The sequence below is a fragment of the Typopeltis vanoorti genome, chromosome 5 (assembly GCF_054136105.1).
Source record: "Typopeltis vanoorti isolate ZY-2024b chromosome 5, IOZ_Tvanoo_1.0, whole genome shotgun sequence".
NCBI classification, from domain to species: domain Eukaryota; kingdom Metazoa; phylum Arthropoda; class Arachnida; order Uropygi; family Thelyphonidae; genus Typopeltis; species Typopeltis vanoorti.
The window spans coordinates 166,060,913-166,074,618 of NC_143553.1; the positions used below are offsets into that span (position 1 = coordinate 166,060,913).

Genomic DNA, 13,706 nt, shown 5'->3' on the forward strand with positions numbered 1-13,706 from the left:
TATACATAAATGTCTACTGAGTGTACCAGCCAATAAAAAAAAGTATGATAGGAAAAATAAACCTAAATAAAATGAAGGAGCGAGTGCTGTATGGAGATTCGTTAGTACGAGGTGTAATAGTAGAGAATTTGACAAAATCATACCAACGAGGTGCGACCATTAAGGACGAAGTGAGTCTATTAGGGAACAAAAGCAAATGGTGAAAGAAATGATAGTGGTGGCAGGTACGAATGATTTGAAAGGAGATAAAATGGAAATGATAGAGGACCTGAAGGAATTGTTTGAGGTAGCAAAAGAGAAGACTGAGAGAGTTAGGATGATTAGTCTTTTGCCGCAGTATGACAGTGAAGAGTTTAGAAGGAGGGTCATAATTGCAAATTACTTTATGCGTGGGTTATGAAGGATGAGTGGTGTGGAATTTGTAGACGTGTGGAGTGAGTTCGATGGACGAAAGGATCTATATAAAATGGATGGTTTGCATTTGAATGGATTCGGTGTAAGGAGACTTGAAAGTGTTGTTGAATGAAGTGGATGTGCAGAATCAGGGAAACTAGATTTATTAAGGGGGGGAAGTAGATATGCAGACCTTAGGTAGGCAGTTGAGTGTATGAATGAGTATAATATGCCCAAGCGAATAAAAAGGACAACAAATCAGAATTGGATAGTTAGTATAAGGCATCAAGGTAGGGATGGGGCTAATAGGGGTCTGCAATTCATGTATACTAATGCTAGGAGTATTAGGAACAAGAAGGAAGAATTTTTGGCCTTGGTTGGCACTTCTAGACCACAGATTATTGGCATTAGTGAAACATGGCTGACTGAAGATGATATAGCTAGTGGGATTCAATGTGATGGGTATAGTGTGTTCAGGAATGACAGGGAGAATAAAATGGGAGAATAAAATAACAGGGAGTATTATTGATGATAGCTGATGAGCTGCAACCAAGGAGAATAGAAGTTGAATTGCAGGATAGAGAAAAGAGCACCTTTGAGGCCATTTGGTGTGAGATTGAGGCTAGCAGAACAAAATATACAATTGGGTGCTGCTATAGACCAGGTGATGGAAAAGATGGTGTAGATAGTATGCATAAGCAAATAGAAGAAATGAGTGGAAGGAGGGTAATTATTATGGGCGATTTCAACTATGGTAGCATTGAGAGGGAGGAGAGGACACATGGGAGGAAGGAATTGGATTTTATGCAGTTATTAAGGGATAACTATCTGCGACGGCATGTAATGTAAAATACTAGGGATCAGAGAGTGCTTGACCTAGTAAATGCATCTGAGGATTTGGCTGTAACAAATATGACCACATTGCCACCAGTTGGTGAGAGTGATAATAGGGTCTTGACTTGGGAGGCAGCTAAAGGTGTGGAATTTAAAATTAAGACAGGGAACATGTGGAATTATCGGGCTGGTAAGTATGACAAGCTTAGGAGTTTGATTGGTTCAGTGGCATGGCATGTAAAACTGCAAGGGCTGGATGTTGATAGTGCATGGGAGGCGGTTAAGAAGTGTTTGTAGGAGGCAATGGCTGACTGTATACCTAGAGTCCGAATAATAAATCAAGTAGGGATTAAATGGATGAATAATACCATTAAGCTTGAGCTGGAAAAAAAGAAACAACTGTGGAGAGAATTTAAGGAGAAAGGTGACCTGCATTCACATAAACGGTATAAAGCCCAGCCCAGAAGGGTAACAAGTGTGGTAAGAAAAGCAAAAGCAGATTATGAAAGAACATTAGCCATGCAGACTAAAGAGAACCCCGAACAGTTTTTTCGATATGTTGCAAGTAAAAGAAAAATGTATAGCGCAGATTGATTTTAAAGAATACCGATGGTAGGGAGGTAACCAAATCAGTTGATATAGTAGAATTACTGAGTGAGCACTTTGCAAGAGTATATCATCCAGGTGGTGATATTGCAGAAATGGAAGAAGAAACATCTTGTACGGGAATTGTGGTGAATAAAGTGGAGGTAAATAGTTATTACAAAACCTCAATGTCAATTCATCTGTGGGATAGGATGGTATACCAGCTACTGTCGTATGAGAAGCGGCTAAAGAATTGTCAGTGCATTTGACCATTTTGTTTGATTTGACTCTCAGGTCTGGGTTAGTCCCAAGGGGATGGAAAGAGGGGAAAATAGTTCCACTGCATAAAGGAGGTTCCAAGACTGCTGTTGAAAATTACTGGCCGATCAGCATGTCAGGAATTGTTGTCAAGGTCTTGGAGAAAATAGTCAAGAGGAAAATACAAGATTGGATAGATGAAAATGGGATACTGCATGGTTTTGTGAAGGGTAGATCATGCCTCAGTAACTTACTCATGTTCTATAACACAGTGACGGCTGAACTGAATAAGGGTAATCGGTTTACAGTGATCCTACTGGACCTTGCTAAAGCCTTTGACAGGATACGACATGGAAATTCTAATCAGTAAACTGCAGCATATGGGGATGGATATAGGATTGGTGAGATGGATAGGAGAATGGTTGATGGAGATATATCAGAGAGTAGTTTATTAAGGAGTAGAGTCCAAAAGACGGAGTGTGACTACTGGTGTGCCACAGGGTTCGGTTCTTGGAACCACTACTATTTAATTTGTTCATTAATGATATCAGAAACGATCTGAGAGGAACTATTCATTTGTTTGCTGATGATGCGAAGTTGGGGAGAGCAATAGAGAAGATGATTTGGATAGATTGGGGGACTGGGCTAAGGAGAATGGATGTCAATTTATTGTGGTAAAGTGTAAGGTTATGCATGTTGGGGTGAAAAGATTAGCAGCAGTATACCACATTGGTGGAACTGTACTCCAGGAGATTGACGAGTCCAGGGATTTGGGAGTGTTGGTGGATAGGGAGTTGAAGTTTAGGGGGGGGGGGGGACTTCGCAAAAGTGGCAAAACCAGCACATCAAATCACTTGGTTGCTGATGTTGTAACGGAAATAACTGGCCCACTATAAGTCAGCCATTTGTTTCAGACACAACATGAGAAAATAGTATCTTAACATAAAGACATGCTTAAGCTCTCAAGAGCATAGGCAGAGAGGTAATAAATAACTTGTAATTGTAAGGTATATTGACTTAATTCATAATATTCTTGTAGTGGAATCCAAATACTGTTTTAGAATCATACCCAATACAGGGAAAATTATGTTAACCAATCAGCGATCACTACGTTATAGTCCATGACACAGCAGAAAACCCGAAACATCATCCAGTAACCCCTGCACGAGTGAGTGACATAGACAGCGAGTGAGGGCACTCGCCGTTGAGATATAAGGAGCAGCGTGCACTTCAAACGCTCTCTTGTTTCTGCATTTTCCTGTGTGAAAGTTTGAAGGCCGTGAGGGCTGAGGAAGCTTTTGCCGGTGTCCAGCAACTTTCTGCGTTGCTGTGGGACCCGATGTATACAGGACATCCAACTGAACAACAGGGAACCAGCAGACAGGACCATTGGTGAGTTTGCCACCAATGTGACGATAGTGAAGGAGCCACATTTTGAAAAGGATGAATAGAGAGGGACAGCAGAGCGACAAGGAAATCTTGCCACGTCCGAGGAAGGACCAGATCTAAAACAAAGGAACCATTTCGCTAAGAAAAATAGCCGGTAAGGTGCATATCTTTTACCCTATATATATATATCAAGTGCTGTAAAACCAGAGAGAGCAAAAAGGAGGAGAACTTTAAGCATAGCCCTGCTCGACCCAACTAGAAGATCCGTTTTTGGATTGAACGTCTTGATAGGACCTTCCTGTTGTAATTTGTCATTTTGTGTACGAGTGAAACTATAGTGGGACAGTTAAGAGATGATTTATTATATGAGATACTATGAGCGAAGGTACTGCTCTGTACATTAAGCCTGTGACTTGTATAAGATTTATAGCAAGGAGTTTTTTTTTAACAAAAATAGTAACTCATAAAATTGAGTGAACATATCATGTGTAATCTAATTAACTTTGTATTGCCAAAGCATGCATAACTACTGGAGTATCATTTAATCTTAACGCAAATCACGGAAATAAGATTGATTAAATGATGCTCCTGGAATATAATTGTATAAGCCTGTATATTAAGAAGTATGTGAGAGGGATTGAGTGAGCTTACTGCAGTTACGTGAGCATTTGTGCATGAACTTATTTCTTTTATAATGTTATTACATGATTTCTTGTATATGACTTTTAGTTGTATTAAAATGCATTCTTTTAAATAAAAGTTTGTATGTTCTGTTGTTTGAGACTGACTTACCACTTATAAAAGTTCGAACCTGTGTCAGTGGTGGGGAAGACATTTGATGTAAGATAAAGAGGGGAGCCGCGACTGCACACCACATGTTCCCAATACTAAATAATATTGTCGAGATAGTTAGTAGAGTAAGCTTAAGTATCAGGAACTAGTTACCGGCTCGCACAGTCGATCTAAAATAAATAAATTTGTCGGAAGCTAACTTCTGGTACAAGTAACCTTAAGATATAAAACTAAAGATAGAAGTAAAGAAAAGAAAAGAAAAAAACAATAAAAGATAGTACAACAAAACGAGAGAAGGAGAAGACATAACAATGGCACAGCAATCGATAGGATGTGCTTGAAAAAGAAAAATATAAAGCAATTTCAGTCTCACACACAGAACTTAATTAAGATACTGAAAAATCATAGAGAAAAAGGGCTCATAACTTATCCCGTAACAAAGTGTAACTTGAAAGAGTAAGTATGTCTTTACCAACATCATCTGAAATGAGCAACCCCGAATTTTTCAAAACCATGAACCCCAAACTAATATGTCCGAAATTCTCAGTGGAAAGGAATGATGACGTAGGATCCTTCCTCTGGTACACAGAAAGGCTAAAAAAAGCAGCCAATTGGAGTGAGCTTTAACTTTTAACCCTATTATGTAGTGGGCTTGAAGGGAAAGCAAAGAAGATGTTGCACTCCCACCCCACCTTAAACAGAGCATTAAATTATAACGATTTCAAAAAAGCATCGATATCTGAGTTAAAAAAAAAAAGGGAGGAACTAGCCAAGCATTAGAAATATTTCACAAATGCATACAGAAAAAGGGGAAAGGGTGATAGAATTGTTCAATAGACTGTCAAAACTCGCCGACAACATAAAAACCTCTCCACATGAAAAAAGAACACATTGAATGGCTAACACTACAACAATTCTGAGTAGGCATCTCACCTGAACTACAAGAGAGCATATACTTCAATGGAACAAACAGCCTTGATGCGTGCTACATAGCGGCTAGAGAGAGGGAAGAAATAGTGGCAAACATTATCCAAGCCTCTGAATACAGAGAAATGATAACAGAAAAGAGGCATGGTAGAAAGGAAAAAGGTTTTGAGGGCCAAAACCCCAACCCTAAGGATCATGAGAGCACATACTACAAGATGCAGAGCACCAACATAACCGAGGCTAACTTTGAGGGGAACCTTGCCCTCGTTGAGGGAAGCATAGAATAAACACCATGTGAATTCCTGGTCGGCACAGGGGCACATATATCCGTTATCCCACATAACCTATACAAGGAGCTCGACATGTCACATGACAAAATACTGATCCCCCTCCAAAAACCCCACAAAATAATGGGAATAGCCAAGATTGAGCTGCAATCCTCCACAAAAGTAAGGGCAAAAAATATCACTCCCCTGCTTCCCAAATGATCTCACCCATGTCTTAATAATCCTCCCCGAGATACCTGCAGACACGGGTAACCAAGTCATTCTAGGGCTGGATTTTCTAAAAGCAAACCAGTTCGCCTGCAACTTTGGAACCCAGTCAATATCTCTTTGTGGGAAAACCTACCACCCTAACATCAACCCATGTGTATAAGTGAGTTTGAGGTTAATTGTACAGTGTGCTCCACTGCACGAAAACAAGTCCCTCGAAGCCAAACTGATATCCACAAAGAAACCAGAAGAGAGACAAATCACGTGGAAGGAGAAACTGGTGAATAGATCAATAAGCAACCATAACTCTGATCGCGATATAGAGGAGATAAAATTGTTCTTTGACGTGGCATACAAACAACACACCGAGGTATTCACTGAAGGGATAAGCACCCTTACCCGTACGAATTCAGTGGAACACACTGTACAATTAACCTCAAACTCACCCATACACATAAAACACTACCCAATCCCCCTGAAACACATAGACAAATAGGAGAAGCTCATGGATGACTATGAGAAAGCAGGAGTGATCAAGACGTCAGTATCCCATTGGAACAGTCCGTTCATACTGGTCAAGAAGGCAAAAGGTGACCTCAGGTTTGTTTTAGACCTAAGACAAGTGAACAAAGTCACAAAGCCCATCGATTTTCCAGTATGTACAATAGAAGAGCTGTTGGTCGGACTGGAAGGCGCAAAGGTCTTCTCGAAACTGGACCTGAACTCTGGGTACTACCAGATCCCCCTCAGGAAGGAGGATAGGAAGTATTTCGCATTCATCACAAGGTGGTAGAAATACCAACTATGCCGACTTCCTCAGGGAGCCCAAAACTCTGCCATGAGTTTCCAGTGCCTCATGAATGACGTGTTGGTGGGATTCTTAGGCAAAGGCGTTTTGTGCTTCCAGGACGACCTGCTGATATACTCTGCCACCATAAAGGAGCACACTGAAACCTTTCTGAACATGTTAGGTAGGTTGGACAAAGCCAGGCTGTCACTAAAGTGCTCAAAGTGCGAGTTCTTCCTCCACAAGGTCGAATACTTCGGACATATCATAACAAGGGATGGGATAATACCCTCACGAAACAATGTAAACGCCATACTAGATGTAAAACCCCCATCCACAATCAGGCAGGTTAGATGGTATCTGGGGATGGTAAATTTTTACCGTAAATTCATTCCCCAATGTTCCGAAATAATGAAGCCCATAGTGAACCTGACCAAGAAAGGAACAAAATTTGCCTGGAAGGTAGAGCAACAAGAAGCATTCCATATGTTAAACCGGGCATTAACTACTGTCCCTGTTCTCATCCACCCAAAGCTGGGGAAGACCTTCTACCTTGCAGCTGATGCATCAAAAGATACTATCGGTGCTGTACAGGAACAGAGGGAAGGGGAATCTTTCAAGCCAGTCGCATTCATTAGTAGGAAGTTATTCCCTTCAGAAAAGAATTACTCAGTGATTGAGAGGGAAGCGTTAGCAATTGTATATTGCCTCAGGAAGCTCTGTCACCTACTGCTAGGGCATGACATCGTCCTCAGATCTGACCACAAACCCTTTTCCTTCATGTCATCCATGAAGGATAAAAATCAAAGGATTGTGCGTTGGTGTTGCAGGAGTTTAGAATGGAGGTCAGTTACATACCCAGAAAGACTAACGTGGTAGCTGACTACCTGTCCAGGTCACTAACGTCCCAGCCTGAGGAGAATCCCAACCATATCGGAAGAACCACCGAACGAATATCAGTCATTCAAGAGTTAAAGAAGGAAGGGCCACCCGAACCCTGATATCAGACTTGGGAGAAGCCTGACATCATCCAGGCCCAAAAGACCGACCCGGTATGGAGAGGGGCTTACAAGAAGTTGTCAAGTGCAAACGGTACACATCATGGATCAAAGCCAATGCACATAGATAGTGACGGCCTTCTGCTATCTAGGCAAGGCGTCACTGGGAGGTGGAGGGAGAAGATAATAGTACCCGAAGCCATGATTCCAAGGGTGTTACACATTCCATGACACTGGTCTAGCAGGACATCAGGGAATACACAGAACGTTGAAGAGGGTGATGGATAGGTACCTCTGGAAGGGAATGAGACGCAACGTGGAAGCATATGTCTCTTCATGCAACCTATGCCAGAGGAAGTCCCTCATCATGGGTAAGACCCCCTATTCAGCCGTTCCCTCTCCCCTCATGTCCCTTCCAGGCCGTGGCCATGGACATTGTGGGGGCCACTTCCCACCACTTCAAAGGGGAACACTTAGTCGTGATAGACATGTTCTCCAGGTTCCCCGAAGCCACAGCCATGAAGGACCAAACGGCCAGAACAGTAGCAAACAAGTTATTCAAGATGATCTTTTCGAGATATGGGACGCCTGAGACCCTGCTATTAGATCAGGGCACTAACTTCACGGCCGAAGTACTCCTACAGTTATGCGAATCATTAGGGGTAAAGAAACTCTTCACCACCCCATATCATCCCCAGGTGAATGGGATGTGTGAGAGGATGAACCGCACTCTGAAGCTCATCTTGGCGAAACTAGCAAAGGAGCAGATCTCAGAGTGTGATGTCCGTCTACCTCACACCCTCTTCGCCTGTAGAACAGCCCTACACACAGCCATCAGGAAAGTCCCTACAGTACAATTATATGGATTTGAACCCCTTTTCCCAAATGACTTCAGGAACTCCAGGGTAGAAACCGGTTTTCCCGACATCAATGAATATCTAAATAGCCTCATAAGAGATAACAAGTTAGCATATGAGGGCTGAGGAAGCTTGTCGCCGGTGTAAAGCAACTTTCCACATTGCTGTGGGACCCGATGTGTACGGGACGTCCGAATGAACAACAGGAAACCAGCAGACAGGGCCATTGGTGAGTTTGCCATCAATGCGACAATAGCGAAGGAGCCACACTTCGAAAAGGATGAATAGAGATAGACAGCGCAGCGACAAGGAAATCTTGCCACGTCCAAGGAAGGACCAGATCTAAAACAAAGGAACCATTTCGCTAAGGAAAATAGATGGTAAGGTGCATATCTTTTACCCTATATATATATATATCAAGTGCTGTAAAACCAGAGAGAGCAAAAAAGAGGAGAACTTTAAGCATAGCCCTGCTCGACCCAACTAGAAGATCTGTTTTTGGACTGAGCGTCTCGATAGGACCTTGCTATTGTAACTTGTAATTTTGTGTACGAGTGAAACTATAGTGGGACAGTTAAGAGATGATTTATTGTATGAGATACTATGAGTGAAGGCACTGCTCTGTACATTAAGCCTGTGACTTGTATAAGATTTATAGCAAGGAGCATTTTTTTTTAACAAAAATAGTAACTGATAAAATTGAGTGAACATAACATGTGTAATCTAATTAACTTTGTATTGCCAAAGCTTGCATAACCATTGGAGTATCATTTAATCTTAACGCAAACAACGGAAATAAGATTGATTAACTGATGCTTCTGGAATATAATTGTATGAGCCTGTATATTAAGAAGTATGTGAGAGGGATTGAGTGAGCTTACTACAGTTACGCGAGCATTTGTGCATGAGCTTATTTCTTTTATAATGTTATTACATGATTTCCTGTATATGATTTTTGGTTGTATTAAAATGCATTATTTTAAATCAAAGTTTGTATATTCTGTTGTTTGAGACTGACTTACCACTTATAAAAGTTTGAACCTGTGTCAGTGGTGGGGGAGACATTTGATGTAAGATAAAGAGGGGAGCCTCGACTGCACACCACATGTTCCCAATACTAAATGATATTGTCGAGATAGTTAGTAGAGTAAGCTTAAGTATCAGGACCTAGTTACCTGCTGGCGCAGTCGATCTAAAATAAATAAATTTGTCGGAAGCTAACTTCTGGTACAAGTGACCTTAAGATATAAAACTAAAGATAGAAGTAAAGAAAAGAAAGAAACAATAAAAGATAGTACAACAAAACGAGAGAAGGCGAAGACGTAACACTGAAAAACACTTTAACAAGCCTTGATAAGACCCCATCTAGACTACTGTGCCCAGATATGGGCGTCAGGGTTTTTTCTCGATGGGGAGGAGGTGGAGAGGATCCAGAGATGAGTGACCAAGATGATAGCAGTTCTATGGAATGAACCTTATGAGAACAGGTTGAAGATTTGTGGGCTGCAGAAATTGATTGATAGGCAGAAAAGGGGTGATATGATTGAGACGTTCAAATTACTAAAGGGTTTCTATAAGATTAATTCAGAAGATATTTTTGAGAATAGGACTAGGGGCCATTATCTTACACCATGGAAGCTTGGTGAGTGTAGTTAGCAAGGGTGTTAGAGTTAGATTTTATACTTGGAGAGTGGTAAATGAGTGGAATAAGCTGCCAGAGTCTGTTGTGGGTGCCATGACTGTAAATGAGTTCAAGGTGAAGTATGATAGATACTGTGTGAATGTTGAATAGTTGTTCTTGACATGATGTTGGACTCCTTCGATGAGCCTAAGGACTCCTTGGAGCTGCCCATAATAATAATAATAATAATTAACATAACAGCAGACATCACAAACTATAGAAAGAACTGAAAAAACCATGTAGAAAGAATGAATGAGGACAGATGGCCAAAAATTGCCTGGAAATATAAACCAAAGGGACACTGGTCAAGAGGAAGATCCTGGAGGAGATGGGCAGAAGACTTTTAAAAATCCCTGAAAACGTTACAGGCAAACAATTGCCTAACACACGAAGCCAAGAAGAAGAAGAAGAAGAAGAAGAAGAGAATACAATTTAGGAACACATATTATATTTATTGACTTTGAAAAAGCATTTGACAAAGTTAAAAGAAGCATTTTATTTAACATATTAAATGAAAGACAAATACGAAATAATATTCTAAAAGCTATTATAAGTATATATGAAAATAATAAAACAGAAATAAGATTAAATCTTGAGCTATCATATATGAGAGAGATAAACCAAGGAGTCAGACGGGGATGTCCCCTTTCAGCAACTGTTTTTAATATTTATCTAAATGAAATAATAATAAAATGGAATAAAAATTTCCATCAAGGTATTAAACTTTCTCCTACTGTGAACTTAAACACTCTCCTTTTTGCCGATGACCAAATAATAATTACAAATTGTAAAGATAACTTACAGATAGATAGACATATTAAATTTAAATGAAATAGCCAAAGATTATGGAATGACAATATCAACAGAAAAATCAAAAAGATGGACTTTAAACGACAAGATCCAGTAAGAACTAAAATAGTAATAAATAACAAGATTTTAGAACCGGGTTTTTCTAACTTAATTCTCCCAAATTGCCTACCCCCCCCCCACACACACTCAGTAGTTTTTCGACATCGCAGAAAGAGGAAAAGCCGCAACACCCAGAAAAAGGTATGTGTAAATTTCTATTCCTTATGCTACATATACTTTTTGGTACATTTACATCTACAGTGCCCTAAGAATCCATGAGTAAATAGCCAATAACATTTAAACAGGGGCACTCCTAAACTGAAGCAGGCAAAATAGCCGTAATTATAATAGTTTATTAAGAGGAGTAACATGGGAGTTTTCCCAGAAATAATATACATCTTTTAACAACTTTAATACTTCTAACTCTTCGACCTCTATTCTTTTCATTAGTTCCAAAGAGTTTGTCCCTAAAGGGTTCATCTGTAAAGGTTTTGTCCAGAATATATACTTTATTAAAGTGATTATTATTATTATTATTATTACGGGTATCTCCATGGAGTCAGTAGACTCATCGCGGGAGACCCAAACTAGCAAAACAATATCTGTCATATCTCTTCTTGAATTCATTTACAGACGAAGAGCTCACAACTAAGTCAGGCAATGAATTCCACTCATTCACCACCCTCCAGGCAAAAAACCTTGTTCTGACACCTTTGTTAACCACACTCTTCTTTAATTTCCAGAGATGACCTCTTGTTCTTCCATCACTATCACACAGCTGAAACATTTCCCCTGCATCAATCCTATAAAAACCTTTTAGTAATTTGAATGTTTCTATCATATCCCCTCTTCTTCGCCTATCAACCAATCTCTGCAATCCACAAGCTCTCAATCTATCAATGTAGGGAGCATTTTTTATATCACTCACCAACTTGGTCACTCTTCTCTGAACCCTCTCCACAGCCTCCTCATCTCCAAGGAATCCAGGTGACCAGACCTGAGCACAGTAATCCAAATGTGGAAGTATCAATGCTTTATAAAGGGGAATAATAACCTCTTTATCTCTGGATGTCAGCGTGTTCCTCAACAACCAAGTAATCCTATGTGCAATCTTGGACACCTTAGCAATGTGTCCTCTGAACTTCATCTCCCTATCTACCAATTATGTCACAACTCAACTCTTTTTTGTGTACCAGACACTTTTCTACCATCTGCATTCTAAATTATTCTTCCATGGCCATTCTTCATTTAACTTTTACACAGCAATAAAATTCTCTCATATTAAATCTAGTCCTAATTTCCTTTGTCCTGTTTGGCTGTCTTCCTTTTATAATCTCATTTTGACTTCCTCCCCATGGCCATCACTCTCCAGCCTGCTCTTTATAGTGCTCCATGTCATCAATTTTTTTCACAATATCAGCTTCACAGTTCTGTTTTATGCAGCTCTTTCTTTAAAGCATTATACATCCATTTAAGTCTTGGGAGATTAATTCTCCTAGCTCTGTGAATGCATTCAGATATAGCTTCCATTAAGCACCCTTTGAATAATTCTCATGTACTGTTGATTCCTTTACTATGCAGTTTCTCACACCATGGCCCTGTCTCAAGCTCCTGTCTGAATTTTCTTATAATCACCAGCCTTATGGTTCTGCAGCATAAATGAAATAAATTAACTAATAATAGTGCCGAACCATAAAACAAGTTAGATTATACTTTGCTGGATAAAAAAAAAAAAAAAATCAGAAATGTTGACTTACATACAGAAACAAACATTAGAAGCATAGCTGCTATTTTTCAGGGTTTCAAATATGTAAATCTGGTTTACTTTTTTATGTCATACATATTTTTTTATTATTATTTAACTGTTGAGAGGTGGTTACAGAGTTGACACTAGGAAGTTCTTTCGCTTGGTTGAACAGCGGGAAGGAGTGATTACAAGAGGCCATCCCTGGAAGTTACGAAAGGAAACTGTGAGCAAGAGGGTGAGGAGTGGTTTCTTTGCATGGAGGGTGGTTGAACCGTGGAATGCATTGCCTGATGGAGTGGTGAGAGCGAGAACGGTCAATGAATTTAAGGAGTGGTAAGATAGACTTTGTGTTTCTTATGGGGGACCTCCCCTCGATGAGTCTTGACAGACTTTATGTTCTTAGGAAGGACCTCCCACGACGAGTCTTTTGACTCCATGGAGGCCTGAATAATAATAATAATAATAATAATTATTATTATTATTATTATTATTATTATTACATCATTATTAATTATTATTTTTTTTTTTTATGTAATTTTTTTCATGTAGTACTATCATATCCTGTACACCCCTTGAGGGTACATGGCAGGAATTTGATGATGATGATAATTATTATTATTATTTAGATATACGTAAAATACAACTACAGGTTGAAAACAAGATCATATACTTGAGTCCTAATTACTTATTTTATAAGGAAAACAATTAATTACAAGATAACAAAGAAGAGAAAGGAAAATGACCACAGGCCAACTTGACTAAATGTGAGAAAGACACGATAATAAAATCTTTCACTAGAACTCATATGATATTTAAAAAAAAAAGAACTATTTTAAATGAATTTTAATACATCATAGAATAAAAAAATACTCACTGTTTCAATGGAATAAAAGGAACTGGACCAATAATAAGAAAGCCAACAGCACAGTTTAAGCAGCCAAATATAGAAAGACTTCGGAGATTTCCCTATAAAATCAATATTACTCTTTTTTATTAATCTTCTTTGGAAAATAATGTTGGATTATAGAATTTTTAGAAATGTGTTAATAGATCTCACAACAACAAAGTTAACTATAAAGAGAGGTAAAAATTCTCCCCCGACCCCCCAATTTCAT

At 39.4% G+C, this 13,706-nt stretch overlaps 1 protein-coding gene across 1 annotated transcript in view; it reads right to left on the minus strand.

Annotated features, from left to right (window-relative positions):
- The window catches only part of LOC150107031 (MFS-type transporter SLC18B1-like), a 195,076-nt gene that overhangs the window by 162,362 nt on the left and 19,008 nt on the right, over window positions 1-13,706 (minus strand). Inside the window, exon 3 of the mRNA XM_090393543.1 lies at window positions 13,466-13,557. Coding sequence (XP_090249669.1) covers window positions 13,466-13,557 — 92 coding nt within the window. The remainder of the gene's footprint in view (window positions 1-13,465; window positions 13,558-13,706) is intronic.